We start from the raw sequence: 17096 nt of genomic DNA on the forward strand, positions 1-17096 counted from the left end.
GTCGAATAAAACGACCCAAAAGGTGACACAACATGCATCGCCTAATCATCCAATAATGCCAGCATACATTCCACCCACCTATTCATCGTCGATGCATTATCTTGTTCAGATGTGGAATATTACGACGATGAACCCATGGTACGTGCATAGTCCCTTTGCCTATTCAGGATGGGGCACCTCAGTTCTATACCCTTTGATCCATTGATCGGATAGTCAAGGCCGATAAAGATGCAATCAGAAACGACCTTTGTGCATTGGAGCTCGATTGAACAATCATCCTATCAAATTAAAAAGCCGGTAACTTGCATTAGGCTTAGGTCTTACTTTGGGAACAAGATCACTTGTGAGATCTATTGTTTCCCGAAGGATGCTAGCGGTACATAGGATTTTGGTTTGTCAACCTCCATCAAAAGGCAGGGGGCATATGTTGAGAACCAAAATAGGCAGGCGGACGGTCCGGCCCTGAGGGCGGACGGTCCGCCGTAGCGGCATGGACCGTTCGCCCGTGCGAAGAATCAGTTATGGTTTCGGATTTCTTGCGGGATTTGTTAGGTAAACCTGCAGGATTAACTCGGGGACCAACTTGTAACGGGTCTCAACCTCCTCCCTTTATATAGATGAAGGGATATGGCCGATTGAACCCTCCACAATCGATCCAATCAAATCTACTTATCAATTTTACCTTATTTGCATCGTTTTTCAATTCCTAGGAGTAAGAGTAATTAGCCTTAGGTTTAGATCTATTTTAATCTTCCACAACAGTCTCTCTTCGACTCTACGCCGATTAGAGGAGCACCGGGCGGCCTGCCGACCCGAAGCAACGCCTTGGAACTCTCCCCTCGACGGGATCTCTCCCGGGGCGAGTTTTAGGATTCTTCGCGGAGAAGAAGACCCTCTGCGCTATCGCCGACCGTACGGTTCCAGACGCGGACCGTCCGGAAGCGTGCAAAGGAGGATCCGTTCCTATGCCCAGGTTGCGGATCGTCCGGCCCTGCGCCGCGCACTGTCCACATCTCGCAGGTGGTTCGTTTCAATGTCTGGCGTCCAGATCGACGCCAACACCACGCCCACAATTTTATTCCGCCGGAGCGTCGCGCCTTCATCGGTTCGACATGTGTTTTTTTCTTTTTCGCCGGCACAAATAAAACCATCATGAGCAACAATGCGTTCTGCTGACTGTCCGAGGCCGGAACGTTGATCAGTGATCTGGCTAGTATTTTCTCCGACTCAGCAGGTGGGGGCGCGCCGGATCGACCGTGGAGCGCGACGTGCTACCGGCACCAGTTCGAGGCCTCCCTTTTCCGCTGTTGTCAGAGCGCCCTTTTTCTGCAAGTCATGGCCATGTTCATAGTAAACGTCTCCAGTAGACGACTGGACGGAATCCGAGGGCGAGTAACGTCCCAAGCGGAAATGTCCAGCGACAGGCGTCCCACTTTTTCAACTGCCCGGCGTGCTCTGCTCGCTTATTACCGCGGCACGGTAGTGAAAAAACACCGTGGAGCATTGGTGACTGTGAGTGTGGCTGGCTGGTAGCATGGGGATTAGTGGTTTCTTTAAGTATACGCAGCACATGTATAGAAGCGGAGATCACATTCACACGCGGGAATTCGGCACGGCAAGCTGTACCTGTCCTGCTCTGCTGGTGAGGAACATGGACGAGGAGGGTTCAGAGACCACGCCACGCCCAAGCCCAATATCCAGACGCGCTTCGGATTCAGATGTTGACTGTGCCTGTGCGCCATGACCGCTGCAGGTGTCAAATTTTTATTAATCTTAACTATGTTATAAAAAAGTATTAGTACGATTTGTATCTTCAAACATATTTATTATAAAAATAAATTCAACGAACTATCTAAGAACACGAGTTATACATTATAAGTATTCATACGTCTTTGCATATATTTAGCTGAAGCGAAAGGTGTTTGATTTCTCGTTCAGCGAGAACGATATTTATTCTGGTACGGAGGAAATGGCTTCAAAAATGGCAAATCATTAACGAAAGTGATGTCGGTGGCAAGCTCCGAAACAACAGTATATTTTTTAAAGTCGTCCTAATATATTTTTTAGAGAGTTGAAGTATTCAAATTTGATCAGATTTATATAATAAAATCATAATATTTACGTTATCAAATAAATATTCCTAGATTCTTTTATTAACTATATTTTTATGGTGTGCCTGTTTGATGTCACGATTTTTTTAATAATTCTCTTTATAATTTTGATCAAACTCTATATGATTTAACTCTCCAAAAACTTATAGTTTAGAATAAAGGGAGTGAATGACAAGCATAACTCCAAACTAGAATAGGAGGCGCGCCTTGCAATGACGCAACGGAACGGAGAATTCATTCACCAATAATTAAGTAGTAATGATTCCATGGTCATCAACCTCTATGGCTCAGTTCAACTTTAGATGACACAACCATATTATAAACAAGGTTTGCATGGTCACCGTCAGCATTCCTCAACCCTTGATTTTTTGAATGGCAATGGAAATTGTCTGCTCACTCTGTTGCACACAAACATGTAACTCCACATGAAAAATTCTAATTATTTACATGATAGTGTTGGATCTTTTATGGGCTTGACCCATTTATTCAATAAACTCTATGGTGTGTAATGGTGGAGAATACCAATAGTATCATATTGGAAGTCCAATGGTCGTTGGCTTGACTTATATGGTGAGAATTATTCCACTTAATTTGAGAAGTCAAGAAACGTACAAGGGCGGGCGGTTGTGGTTATGTTAATTTTTAGCACTCACTAACCGTGGGAGTTTCAACTCTTGCCCGTCTCTTGGCGTGCCGCATGCGAGATCCTTACCCTTCAGCTGCCCGTCTCTTGGCGTGCCGCATGCGACCCTTCTCCTTCAGCTTCCCTCCGCGAGAGGTTAAGTAGGGGAGAACCCCTGTCACTTGGTACACGAGAGCAGAACCTTCAGAATCACAGTCCAGCTGCAAGTGTGGGTGTTTCCATCTCTTAGCTCTGCACGCACAGAGAAACGAGAGGGCAGGTGCCTCCGAAGCCCTTGCCGTTCGAGACCTTGCACGGGGGATCGGCAATTAGGTTTTTGGGGAGCGTCTATGCGACTGCCCAAAACATCTTTTTCTTATTGGCGACATGACAAGAGAAGTTGGACAAGGATCTGGATCCTCAGAGCGCATGGGAGGGTATGATCAATTTATCTCTTTACTGTTTTGTGTTCTACAGATTATATATGTTTCATATATTCATCTCTGCTGTTTCATATGTAGACATGAATTTATCTCATCTGTTCTGTCATATTATAATATGTTATATCTGTTTGTTTTAATTTTGCAATCATGCTGTTTATATTGCTATCTGTTTATTTTTAGTTGTTCCATGATAATATATGTATCATGTTTATATGCTTATTATATTTATATAATTCATACGCTTTATGTTCTCATGATCCATATTGTTATGGATATAATTGAGATCACAATTACTATGATTAATTATCTTTTATATGTCATCATCATAATGTTAATTTATGAAATTAAAATGATATGAAAAATGCCTATATTTCTAACAATCCAAAAACCTAATGTTAGGCATTTTTCTGTCAGAGGTTTTGCTGCTGTGCTAAAGCCTGATCCTTTTGATGGTAAAAAATTCTTGATATGGAAAGCTAAGATGGAATTGTGGCTTACTGCAATGTCTTGTTTTCATGCCGCTGAGGGCAAGCCTGCCAACTTACCTCCTGAGGATAAGGCTAAGTTTAAGGCTGAAGACAACCTTTTTCGAGGAGCGGTTATTAGCGCACTTGATACAAATTCCAGAAAAGCTATATCATCCTTTCTACAGGAAAAGAGCTGTGGGATGCACTTGTTGGAAAGTTTAGAGTAACTGACGCTGGTAGCGAACTGTATCTCATGGAGCAGCTGTATGACTACAAGATGGTTGACAACCGATCTGTAGTGGAACAGGCTCATGAGTTTCAGGCACTAGCTAAGGAAATCGAGCTTTTTCCTTGTCCTTTGCTTGACAAGTTTGTGGCTGGCGGTATAATCGCCAAGTTGCCACCCTCTTGGAAGGACTTTCCTACCTCTCTCAAACATAAGAGACAAGAGTTCAATGTGGAAGAGCTCATTGGTACTCTTGATGTTGAGGAAAGGGCTAGAACAAAGGACAATGGAAAAGGTGTGGAGACCTCTACTGCTAATGTGGTGTAGAAGAGAAACTTCTGCAAGTTCAACAAGAAGAAAAACCAGAACAAACAAGAGAACACAAATAAACCTGTTCAAACAACACAATTTAAAAAGAAGAAGAACAACAACAACAAGGGAAAGGGAGGATGCTTTGTCTGTGGCAGTGATCAACATTGGGCTAGAGAGTGCCCTGATCGCAAGTTCACACAGGACAAGAAATCAACTAATGTTGTAACCACTGAAACTGGAAATGGAACATTTGGGTATGGTAATTCTTTACCATTTGTTCTTTCAGTTTGTAATTCACATGAGTGGTGGATGGACAGTGGTGCAAATATTCATGTGTGTGCTGATGCCTCTATGTTCTCCTCCTACCAGGTCGGAAGGTCTGGCGCCTTGTTAATGGGAAATGGGTCGCGTGCTCATGTTCTTGGTGTTGGTACGGTCATTCTGAAGTTTACTTCGGGAAAGACGGTGCCATTGAAGATGGATACAAAGTTGTTCTTGAGTCTAATAAATGTGTGCTTCGATGCTATGTCGAGATGTATACAAAGTTGTTCTTGAGTCTAATAAATGTGTTGTGTCGAAACATGGTACTTTTGTTGGTAAAGGATATGACTGCGGAGGCTTGTTCCGCTTATCACTGCATGATGTGTGTAATAAAATGGTGAATTTTGTTCATTTTTCTGATGAGTCAGATTTATGGCATTCACGTTTTTGTCATGCAAGCTTTAGCTGTCTTATGCGGTTAGCAAATCTAAATCTAATTCCTAAATTTAACTTGGTCAAAAAGTCTAAGTGCCATGTGTGTGTTGAATCAAAACAACCTCGCAAGCCTCACAAGGCTGCTGAGGCGAGGAATCTGGCACCTCTAGAACTTGTTCATTCTGATCTGTGCGAGATGAATGGAATTTTGACAAAAGGTGGTAAAAGATACTTTCTCACTTTTATAGATGACTCCACCAGATTTTGCTATGTGTATCTCTTAAAAACAAAAGATGAAGCGTTTAATTATTTTAAGACCTATAAAGCTGAAGTTGAGAACCAACTTGAGAGGAAAATAAAATGTTTAAGGTCCGATCGAGGTGGAGAATATTTCTCTAATGTGTTTGATGAGTTCTGCGTGGAACATAGTATTATTCATGAGAGGACACCACCATTCTCACCACAATCCAATGGGATTGCTGAAAGGAAAAACCACACTCTAACAGATTTGGTGAATGCCATGTTGAGTACAGCGGGATTATCCAAGGCATGGTGGGGTGAGGCGATTTTGACAGCGTGTCATGTCCTGAATAGAGTTCCAACAAAGAACGAAGAGATCACACCATTTGAGGAATGGGAAAAGAAAAGATTAAATCTCTCATATTTGCGCACTTGGGGTTGCTTGGCTAAAGTGAATGTGCCAATCAACAAAAAGCGTAAACTTGGGCCTAAAACTGTTGATTGTATACTCCTTGGGTACTCTTTTCACAGCACTGGGTATAGGTTCTTAATTATAAAATCTGATGTGCCTGATATGTATGTTGATACTATCATGGAATCAAGAGACGCAACATTTTTTGAGAATGAGTTTCCCATGAAGAATACACCTAGTGATACAAGTCATGAGACTATAATTCCCATGAGCACGAACTGTCTATTCCTATAGATCATGCTGAGGATCTTCACGTGCACATCCCTGAGGAGGATGACACTATAGTCACTCGAAAGAGCAAGCGACAGAGGGTTACAAAATCCTTTGGTAATGACTTTATAGTGTACCTTGTGGAATACACACCAACTACCATTAGTGAGGCATATTCCTCTCATGATGCTGACTTATGGAAGGAACCAGTAAGGAGTGAGATGGAATCTATTATGTCTAATGGAACTTGGGAGGTCGTTGACCGTCCTTATGGTTGTCAACCTATAGGCTGCAAATGGATCTTCAAGAAAAAGCTTAGGCCTGATTGTACAATCGAAAGGTACAAGGCAAGGCTTGTGGCCAAAGGATATACCCAAAAAGAGGGTGAAGATTTCTTTGATACCTACTCACCAGTGGCTCGATTGACTACAATTCGCACATTAATAGCCGTGGCAGCCTCTTATGGTCTTATCATTCATCAGATGGATGTTAAGACAACTTTCCTAAATGGAGAGTTGGATGAGGAGATCTACATGGATCAGCCAGAAGGGTTCATTGCGGATGGTCAAGAGAACAAGGTGTGCAGGTTGATAAAATCATTGTATGGCCTAAAACAAGCACCTAAGCAATGGCATAAAAAGTTTGATAATACTCTTACAGCTGCTGGCTTTGCTGTAAATGAATCTGACACGTGTGTGTATTATCGGTATGGTGGGGGTGAGTCTGTTATGCTGTGCCTTTATGTTGATGACATCTTGATCTTTGGATCAAATCTCAATGTGATTGAGGAAGTTAAAAATCTTCTATCGAGCAACTTTGAAATGAAAGATTTGGGAGAAGCTGATGTCATTCTAAACATCAAGCTTGTTAGAGAAGGTGATGGTGGGGTAACTTTGTTACAATCTCACTATGTGGAGAAGGTATTGAGTCGCTTTGGTTTTAGTGACTGTGATCCTGCTCCAACACCTTATGACCCTAGCATGCTATTGAGAAAGAATCAAACTTTGTTACAATCTCACTATGTGGAGAAGGTATTGAGTCGCTTTGGTTTTAGTGATTGTGATCCTGCTCCAACACCTTATGACCCTAGCATGCTATTGAGAAAGAATCGAAGAATAGCAAGGGATCAATTGACATACTCCCAGATCATTGGCTCACTCATGTACCTTGCAAGTGCAACAAGGCCAGACATCTCTTATGCTGTGAGTAAGCTGAGTCGGTTTGTGTCGAAACCAGGAGATGGTCACTGGCATGCTCTTGAGAGAGTGTTGCGGTATTTGAAAGGTACTATGACATACGGTATTCATTATACTGGAAACCCAAAAGTGCTGGAAGGCTATTGTGATGCCAACTGGATTTCTGATACTGATGAGCTTTATGCCACAAGCGGATATGTGTTTCTGTTTGGAGGTGGCGCTGTTTCCTTGAAGTCTTGCAAGCAGACTATCTTAACGAAGTTTACAATGGAAGCAGAACTTGCAGCATTAGACACTACTGGGGCTGAGGCCGAGTGGCTTCGTGATTTCCTATTGGATTTACCGGTAGTTGAAAAACTGATACCAGCTATTTCCACGAACTGTGACAAAAAACTGTGATTACAAAGGTTAACAGTTCTAGAAATAACATGAAGTCTACAAGGCATGTTAAGAGAAGATTGAAATCTATCAAAAAGCTGAAAAACTCCAGAGTTATAACGGTGGATTATGTCCACACATCTAATAATCTGGTAGATCAATTCACTAAGGGTCTGTCACGCAATGTGATAGAAAGTGCATCGAAAGAAATGGGTATGAGACCCATGTGAAATCTACTCTAGTGGTAACATGCTCTATGTGATCGGAGATCCTGTGAAGTAGAGTGGAGAAACAAGCTAGGAGTAGGTTGTGAGAAAAGATACCTTCCTTAACTCATTTCTGATGCACATCTTTCCTATCTGTAAGGCAGGATGGTATTTACCTTAATGTATTCCAAGAGTCCTATAAAGGTGAGATGTTGTCCTACAGAACATCTTCTGAGGAATACACCTATATAAGTCAAACTGTTGGTCACAGTCTATGAGACTTGGGTAATCCCTAAATACTCATGAAAGGCACTGAAGTGTGATTTATATGCTTCTAAACAGCGGGGATGCCCTTTTGCATCCTAGTATCAGCAAAGGATTTGAGCGAATCTCATTTCGCACAAAACTGTCAATTCAAGGCTTAGTCCATTGTTCAGTTGTGAATGAGTGAAACTCTTATTCTAGATGGATGTTCAACTTAACAGTCTCCATCGAAACATTGGTATATCAAAGGATTGTGATTCTGATACTTCATCATTACAAACCCTAGAGTTTGGTGGGGATTGTTGGACCGTTTATGGGCTTGGCCCATTTATTCAATAAACTCTATGGTGTGTAATGGTGGAGAATACCAATAGTACCATATTGGAAGTCCAAGGGTCATTGGCTTGACTTATATGGTGGGAATTATTCCACTTAATTTGAGAAGTCAAGAAACGTACAAGGGCGTGCCACAAGCGCGCGCGTCGCCGCCGGTCAGGCCGGGCGTGGCGAGGCGAGGCGAGGTAGGCAGGCAGGCGGCGAGCGGGCGTGGTGTGGTTGTATTAATTTTTAGCACTCACTAACCGTGGGAGTTTTAACTCTTGCCTGTCTCTTGGCGTGCCGCATGCGAGACCCTTACCCTTCAGCTGCCCGTCTCTTGGCGTGCCGCATGCGACCCTTCTCCTTCAGCTTCCCTCCGCAAGAGGTTAAGTAGGGGAGAACCCTTGTCAAGAAACGTACAAGGGCGTGCCACACACGCGCGCGCGCCGTTGCCGGCCGGACCGGGCGTGGCGTGGCGTGGCGTGGCGGGCGGTTGTGGTTGTGTTAATTTTTAGCACTCACTAACCGTTGGAGTTTCAACTCTTGCCCGTCTCTTGGCGTGCCGCATGCGAGACCCTTACCCTTCAGTTGCCCGTCTCTTGGCGTGCCGCATGCGACCCTTCTCCTTCAGCTTCCCTCCGCGAGAGGTTAAGTAGGGGAGAACCCATGTCACTTGGTACACGAGAGCAGAACCTTCAGAATCACAGTCCAGTCGCAAGTGTGGGTGTTTCCATCTCTTAGCTCCACGCGCACAGAGAAACGAGAGGGCAGGTGCCTCCGAAGCCCTTGCCGTTCGAGACCTTGCACGGGGGATCGGCAATTAGGTTTTTGGGGAGCGTCTACGCGACTACCCAAAACATCTTCTTCTTATTGGCGACATAACAAGAGAAGCTGGACAAGGATCTGGATCCTCAGAGCGCATGGATGGGTACGATCAATTTATCTCCTTATTGTTTTGCATTCTGCTGATTATATATGTTTCATATATTCATCTCTACTGTTTCATATGTAGACATGAATTTATCTCATCTGTTCTGTCATATTATAATATGTTATACCTGTTTGTTTTAATTTTACAATCATGTTGTTTATGTTGCTATCTGTTTATTTTCAGTTGTTCCATCATAATACATGTATCATGTTTATATGCTTATTATATTTATATGATTCATATGCTTTATGTTCTCATGATCCATATTGTTATGGATATAACTGAGATCACGATTACAATGATTAATTATTTTTTATATGTCATCATCATAATGTTAATTTATGGAATTAAAATGATATGGAAAATGCCTATATTTCTAACAGATAGCACGCATGGCATATTTTTTCTATGTATCTACACATAAGAACTGGAAATGCAAACTTGCAAGTTTGTGTGGAAGTTATCAAAGCAAGGTAATCATGATTCGGTTAAATATTGATTAAGAACATATTATGCTTAGGTGTAGGATGGTACCGGTTAAGAGTTGCTAAAAACCTATGAAACAAAAAATGAAATTTAGCCAAATAGTTGTTAGTGGAGAACTGCAGAGAAGAGAGTATGCCTGATTAATTTATCTATTGCAATTGAAGTAAACTATAGACGTTGTTGGTGCGTAACAATACTAACAATCTAACTAGAGATACTGTTACTGTTGTAATATTAGAAAAATAAATGACATGCTTCCATCCTATTTAAATATATTAATTATTTTAATTCTGAATAAAAAAGGCATATAACTCAGATAAATACCATATGTAATTATAACAACAATGAACAGTAGCAATTCCAGTAATTGAAAACATGAAACATAGCTACTCAGGTCCATTTGTAAATTAAACATGGCTTGTAGATGAAGAAGGCAGATTAAACACATAAACTTTATTGTTTATCTTTAAAATATTGCTCTCAAAATAGCGGGTTGCTGCACTAAATAGCCCTCCAACGCTAAATGGTGATCAGAGATCCCCGACTAACGTGACAGTCCTATCTTACCAAATCAGGGTTTTAAATCAGATGTAATAAGCCTAATAATCAAGTATAAATACTAATAGTAAGGAGTTGTGTACTTAATAAAATAACAGAATTTAATACAGGTAAACAGCCTCAACGAATATAGATTTAATTAGGCACAAATAAATACTTGATGCTGAAATTAACGACACACTAAAACCCAGACTGTCACGATGTCTCACTACACCGTTATCATCATCGAGTAATCAACTCTGCCCACAAATTGTGCAATCACACCCAAGTAAATAATACTAGTAAATTGTACAAAATTACTCAATAAATATAGAGATGCAACGGGTAACTCACAGCACGTAGATTGTCTACGTGGGAAGACCAGCTCAGTGAACACAAGGTTCTGTCCGAGAAAACCAATTCCGCCGCCCACGTCCGGGCCTGCACGGCGGGAGGTTGACGGAGATACTATAGCCGCTGCCGGAGCCGAAGGAGACGTCCACGGCACCAGCCCGAGAAGAGGAACACCGCGCAGTAGAGAGCCCAAGCACCAGGCCACGGTGGACAGGGATCAGAACAGACAGAGCACCACACAGGCGCACTGTTAAATCAACGGAGCACAGGAGAACCTCACTGCGCACGAGCAGGGCCACCTGCACCTTCTTCCACCAGCAAGATGAACACCAGAACACCAAGAATCGACAGAATCGATCCAAACCGTGACTGGAACCGAGAGGAGAAGAAGAACAAAGAGCTGGCGATTTTTTGCGAGATGCTGAGCAGGGAGCAAATCTCCATAGTTATGGAGCCGACCTAGCGGAGGTTGCGCAGAGGCGGCGTGATCTTCGAGCGAGCCTAAACCACCTTTAGATTAGCAGTGCGCCGCCGCCACCAGAGCTGTGGTTCTTTCTACTCGCTACTCCCAGCACGCGCAGCTCCTTGCAGCCCTAAGCATCAGCTGGCCGGTGGGTTGCTCAGTTACGGGCCGACCCACGCGGCTGGCATCCCCTTTCATTTTTTAATAAAGTGAAAATATCAAAAATGGACAACAATCCCTACCATTTTCACTCTTATTTTCTGATCAATGTCATTGAGCTCCCGTACTGTTTATATACTACTTTTCGGCAGAGGTACTTGTTAGGTTTGAACCAAAGCCTATCCCAGTGTACTCCAACCCTGCACAAGTAAGCGGAGGCCTACGCCTTGATCCACAAACCCTAATGTGTGAATCTTTGCACAAAAGGCACATAGTACTAGGTAGATTATCTACTTCTCTTACGGGGCAGGGCGTTACAGTCATGCCCTTTAATATCTATTCATGAACTCACTAGAGAGAAAACCCCATTCTCTCCCGGACTGCGACCCCACAGTCAGCTCTTCTCTGCTTATAGTATTGACTTCATTAAGAGCATATCGCTCAACCTGCCATAAAGACAGAGCACAACAGCTCATGAGACTCTTTATCTTTTGTGCTCTTGGTTCCACAGTGCTTCGTTTCTTGGAGCCTGGATCTCGGGACCTCCGGTCACACAGGACAGTTATCCGCAGTTGAAACCGCTAACAGGGTACGAGTCCCATTCCCACACACGCTGCTTGGATTGGCTTTTGAGCCAGTCCTTTGGTGAAAGGATCAGCAAGATTCCTTTCAGACTTGATGTAATCTACAGTTATTACACCCATCTCTCTAGCATGCCGACATGAATCAAGTCGTCTTCTGATATGCCTCGAGGATTTTTGGTTGTCCTTTCTACTGTTCACTTTTAGCAACACAGAAGTGTTGTCATAGTATACTAGGACAGCCGGTATCAGCTTTGCTAACATTGGAAGGTCTGACAACAGGTCTCTTAACCATTCAGCCTCCAATGCTGCTGAATCAAGCGCAACTAATTCAGCTTCCTTGGTGAAACGTGTCGACACTGATTGTTTAGACGATCTCCATGACACAGCCCCACCAGCTAAAGTGAACACATAGCCACTTGTAGACTTCATTTGATCCGAGTCAGAGATCCAGTTTGCATCACTGAATCCTTCAAGTACTGACGGATATCTAGTATATTTAATACCAAGATTCATCGCTCCTTTCAAATACCGAAGCACTCTGTACAAGGCTACCCAATGTCTATCTCCTAGACTGGCCGAATAACGAGCCAGTCTGCATACTGCATATGAGATATCTGGTCTAGTTGCACTGCTCAGGTACATGAGAGATTCGATGATCTGCGAATATAGTAGCTGGTTCACAGGCTCGCCTTCATGTTTACTAAGCGTGTAGGATGGATCATAGGGCGTGGTGACTGGTTTACAGTCCATATGTCCAAAGCGAGTCAGGACCTTTTCCACATAATGGGATTTTGACAAAGTAATCCCATCCTCACCCTTTATTAGCTTGATGTTCAATATTACATCAGCTTCACCCAAGTCCTTCATATCAAAGTTCTTGGAGAGGAATACTTTTGTCTCCATGATAGCCTCCAAATCGGTCCCAAAATATCAATATGTCATCAACGTATAAACACATGATGACACCTTTGCCCCTAGAGAAGCGATAATACACACACTTGTCGGCTTTGTTTACACAAAACCCGGCAGTGGTCAGAGTATTATTAAACTTCTCATGCCATTGTCTGGGAGCTTGCTTAAAACCGTATAAGGATTTAATCAAGTGACACACTTTGCTCTCTTGTCCTTTAACCACAAATCCTTCTGGTTGCTGCATATAAATTTCCTCTTCCAGCTCTTCATTTAGGAATGCTGTCTTTACGTCCATTTGATGGACAAGAAGTTTATAAGCAGCCGCCAGCGCTAAGAGCACACGAATTGTGGGCAATCGAGCCACCGGAGAATAAGTATCAAAATAATCCTCCTTTTTCTTTTGAGTAAAACCCTTAGCCACAAGACGGGCCTTGTACTTCTCAATAGTACCATCGGGTCTCCTCTTCCTCCTAAAGATCCATTTGCAGCCCACAGGCTTGCAACCAACTGGGAGATCAGTTATCTCCCAAGTTCTGTTCGAGATGATTGAATCCATCTCGCTACGGACAGCCTCCCTCCAGTACTCTGCATCCGGAGATGTATATGCCTCTGTGAGGGAGCGTGGTTCTTCATCCACTAGATAAATAATATAATCATCACCCAGATACTTTTCAGTCCTTTGTCTCTTACTCCTCCTTAACTCCAAATCTGGAGACTGGTCATGGACACTCGAGGGCAGAGAATATGTCCGAGATGGACCATCTAGGGCTACTACTTCCTTATCCCGCATAGGGAAGATGCTTTCAAAGAATGTCACATCCTGAGACTCCATTATTACATTTACAGCGACTTCGCTCGTCTTGGAATGGACCACTAGAAATCTATAAGCTGCACTGTTATGTGCATAACCCAGGAAGACACAGTCTACGGTCTTAGGGCCTAACTTTCTCTTCTTTAGCAATGGGACATTCACCTTTGCAAGGTAGCCCCAAGTCCAAAGATGCGAAAGATCTGGCTTCCTTTAAATCCTTCATAGGGCGTGGCCTCACGGTTGCGAGGCGGCACCCTATTCAGGACATAGCACACCGTGAGTACTGCCTCGCCCCACCAGATGTCAGGCATCCCCGAACTTTGCAACAAAGCATTAGCTAAGTCACACACCATTCGGTTCTTCCTTTTAGCTACCCCATTTGATTGAGGTGAATATGGGGCGGTGGTTTCATGAATGATTCCACACTCTTTGCAGTACTCATCAAAAAGGCTGGAAAGGTATTCACCTCCTCTATCACACCGTAGCCTTTTAATTTTCTTGTCTAGCTGGTTTTCAACTTCAGTCTTATAGATCTTAAATTGTTCTAGTGCCTCATCTTTGGTTATGAGTAAGTAAATATAACAGAATCTGGTAGCATCATCTATCAAGGTAAGAAAGTATCTTTTACCGCCTTTTGTGATTATACCATTCATCTCACAGATATCTGAGTGAATTAATTCTAAAGGAGTGGTACTTCTGCCTTCAACCGTATGAAACGGTTTTCTAGGCTGCTTAGCTTGCACACAAATACCATATTTTACACCTTTAACATGTTTATATTCAGGAATTAAAGACATGTCACTTAATCTCTTAATGGCCTCAAAATTCACATGACACAAACGGGAATGCCATATATCATTAATGGAATCGTTATTACAGACCACATTAACATGGTAAGAAGAATGATTATTCAAAACAGAAATACGGAACAAACCACCTGAGTCATATGACTTTCCAACAAAAGTACCAAACTTAGACAGGACCACTTTATTAGACTCAAACACTAATTTGAGACCCTGTCGATATAGCAGTGACACTGATATGAGGTTCCGGCTCATCGAGGGCACATAGAGTACGTCCTTCAGCACGAGCGTCTTTCCTAAAGTTAACTTCAGGTAGACCTGTCCAGTACCTCGAACTGCTGCCGGAACACCATTTCCCATCAAGACCGGTGCGCTGCTGTATCCCTAGAATGAAGAGAACATGGATCAATCAGCACAAATATGAACAGTAGCACCGAAATCCATCCACCAGTCATCTGATGGACTTGCCATAAAGGCCTGAGGTGCATACCCTGGGGTGGAGTTAACCACCACGTTCCCTTCTTTGCGCTGAGGTGGAGGACCTTTTCCCTTCCTAAGTTTGCACCTCCGAGCTGTATGCCCGGAGACACCACAAACGTGGCAGATAAAGTCCTCCTTTTTCTTCTTCATCTTTTTGGACTTAGGTTGGTTCAGATTCTTCTGTGGAGAGTTCTTCTTCTTCTTCTGGAATTTTCTGTCTCCACCCTTCTCAACAACGTGAGCCTGGAGTTGCTGGGATGGCTTGTTACTGGACCTTGCATGCTCTTCCACATTTATCGCAGCTGACAACTCAGTGAGAGTCATTTGCTTCTTCATGTGGCGGCGTGAAGTCACAAAGTCTCGCCAAGAAGGCGGGAGCTTTGCCAGTATTGCATTCACCTAAAAACTGTCTGGTAGGCACAGCCATATTGGACCAAGTCCCTAACAAGGAGTTGAATCTCCTGTAGCTGCTCCATAACAGACCTTCCCTCAAACCATTTTATAGTTGAGGTAGTTTTCCGTTGTGAATGACTCATTGCCATTGTTAACTTCAGAGAACTCATTCTCAAGTTCAGTCCATAGACCCTTGGCGGAGGTAAAACTAGAGTAGACGTCAAATAAGCGGTTCGACAAGACGTTCAGCAGACGAGACAAGCATGCCTCATTGGCTTCGTCCCACTTGGCCTTCTCCGCTAGTGCGGCGACCTTCGCTGCATCATCAGAATCATCTGATGCAACCTAGGGAACAACCGACATCACTACCCAAAATAATTTTAAGTCAGTGAGCCACATGCGAGTCTTAATCTGCCAGCGCTTAAAGCTTGCGCCGTCGAACGCTTCAGGCTTAATGACATCGGAACTGGAGGCCATTATACGGATTGGTTTTCTAGATTGTTGTAATATTAGAGAAATAAGTGACATGCTTCCATCATATTTAAATATATTAAATATTTTAATTCTGAATAAAACAGGCATATAACTCAGATAAATACCATATGTAATTATAACAGCAATGAACAGTAGCAATCCAGTAATTGAAAACATGAAACATAGCTACTAAGGTCCATTTGTAAATTAAACATGGCTTATAGATGAAGAAGGCAGATTAAACACATAAACTTTATTGTTTATCTTTAAAATATTGCTCTCAAAATAGCGGGTTGCTGCACTAAATAGCCCTCCAACGCTAAATGGTGATCAGAGACCCTCAACTAACGTGATAGTCCTATCTTACCAAATCAGGGTTTTAGATCAGATGTAATAAGCCTAATAATCAAGTATAAATACTAATAGTAAGGAGTTGTGTACTTAATAAAATAACAGAATTTAATACAGGTAAACAGCCTCAACAAATATAGATTTAATTAGGCACAAATAAATACTTGATGCTGAAATTAACGACGCACTAAAACCCAACTGTCACGTTGTCTCACTACACCGCTATCATCATCGAGCAATCAACTCTGCCCTCAAATTGTGCAATCACACCCAAGTTAATAATACTAGCAAATTGCACAAAATTACTCAATAAATATAGAGATGCAACGGGTAACTCACAGCATGTAGATTGTCTACGTGGGAAGACCAGCTCAGCAAACACAAGGTTCTGTCCCAGAAAACCAATTCCACCGCCCACGTCCGGGCCTGCACGGCGGGAGGTTGATGGAGATACTAGAGCCGGAGCCGAAGGAGACGTCCACGGCACCAGCCCGAGAAGAGGAACATCGCGCAGTAGAGAGCCAAAGCACCAGGCCACGGCGGACAGAGATCAGAACAGACAGAGCACCACACAGGCGCACTGTTAAATCAACGGAGCATAGGAGAACCTCACTGCGCACGAGCAGGGCCACCTGCACCTTCTTCCACCAGCAAGATGAACACCAGAACACCAAGAATCGACAGAATCGATCCAAGCCGTGACTGGAACCGAGAGGAGAAGAAGAACAGAGAGCTGGCGATTTTCTGCGAGATGCTGAGCAGGGAGCAAATCCCCATAGTTATGGAGCCGACCTAGCGGAGGTTGCGCACAGGCGGCGTGATCTTCGGGCGAGCCTAAACCACCTTCAGATTAGCAGTGCGCCACCGCCGCCAGAGCTACGGTGTTTTCTACTCGCTACTCCCAGCAGGCGCGACTCCTTGCAGCCCTAAGCATTAGGTGGCCAGTGGGCTGCTCAGTTACGGGCCGGCCCACGCGGCTGGCATCCCCTCTCTTTTCTTTTTTTAATAAAGTGAAAATATAAAAAATCGACAACAGTTACTACTTAAGAATACTAACAACCAAGAAACTAATGATGTTTTAAGATTTTTCATGGACTGCATAATAGAAAATAATGTGGAGCCATCCTTCATGTGAGGTTGTTGCTGATCCAGCCCGCTTATGTGTTCTTTTTTCCTTCCACATACCTCTTATTATGT

At 43.2% G+C, this 17096-nt stretch overlaps 1 protein-coding gene across 1 annotated transcript; it reads right to left on the reverse strand.

Annotated features, from left to right (window-relative positions):
* Positions 1 to 2819: 2819 nt before the first annotated feature.
* On the reverse strand, positions 2820 to 16676 carry LOC118477078 (uncharacterized). The gene is made up of 5 exons (XM_035967611.1): positions 16548 to 16676; positions 14782 to 15080; positions 14466 to 14577; positions 14245 to 14414; positions 2820 to 2985 (listed from the first exon to the last, which is right to left on the reverse strand). The coding sequence occupies exons 1-5, from the start codon at positions 16674 to 16676 to the stop codon at positions 2820 to 2822; spliced, it is 876 nt and encodes a 291-aa protein (XP_035823504.1).
* Between the last annotated feature and the right edge of the window lie 420 nt (positions 16677 to 17096).

Source organism: Zea mays, chromosome 4 (assembly GCF_902167145.1).
Source record: "Zea mays cultivar B73 chromosome 4, Zm-B73-REFERENCE-NAM-5.0, whole genome shotgun sequence".
Taxonomy (NCBI): domain Eukaryota; kingdom Viridiplantae; phylum Streptophyta; class Magnoliopsida; order Poales; family Poaceae; genus Zea; species Zea mays.

Bases quoted from the DNA above. Each gene is read 5' to 3' on its own strand.
- LOC118477078 (XM_035967611.1), bottom strand. From the start codon at position 16,676: ATGGGGATTTGCTCCCTGCTCAGCATCTCGCAGAAAATCGCCAGCTCT. The intron at 14,415-14,465 runs GTGCCCTCGATG...CTATATCGACAG, and splicing joins TGCTGAAGGACGTACTCTAT to GGTCTCAAATTAGTGTTTGA. The intron at 2,986-14,244 runs TTCCCGTTTGTG...CTGTGCGTGCAG, and splicing joins TCCATTAATGATATATGGCA to AGCTAAGAGATGGAAACACC.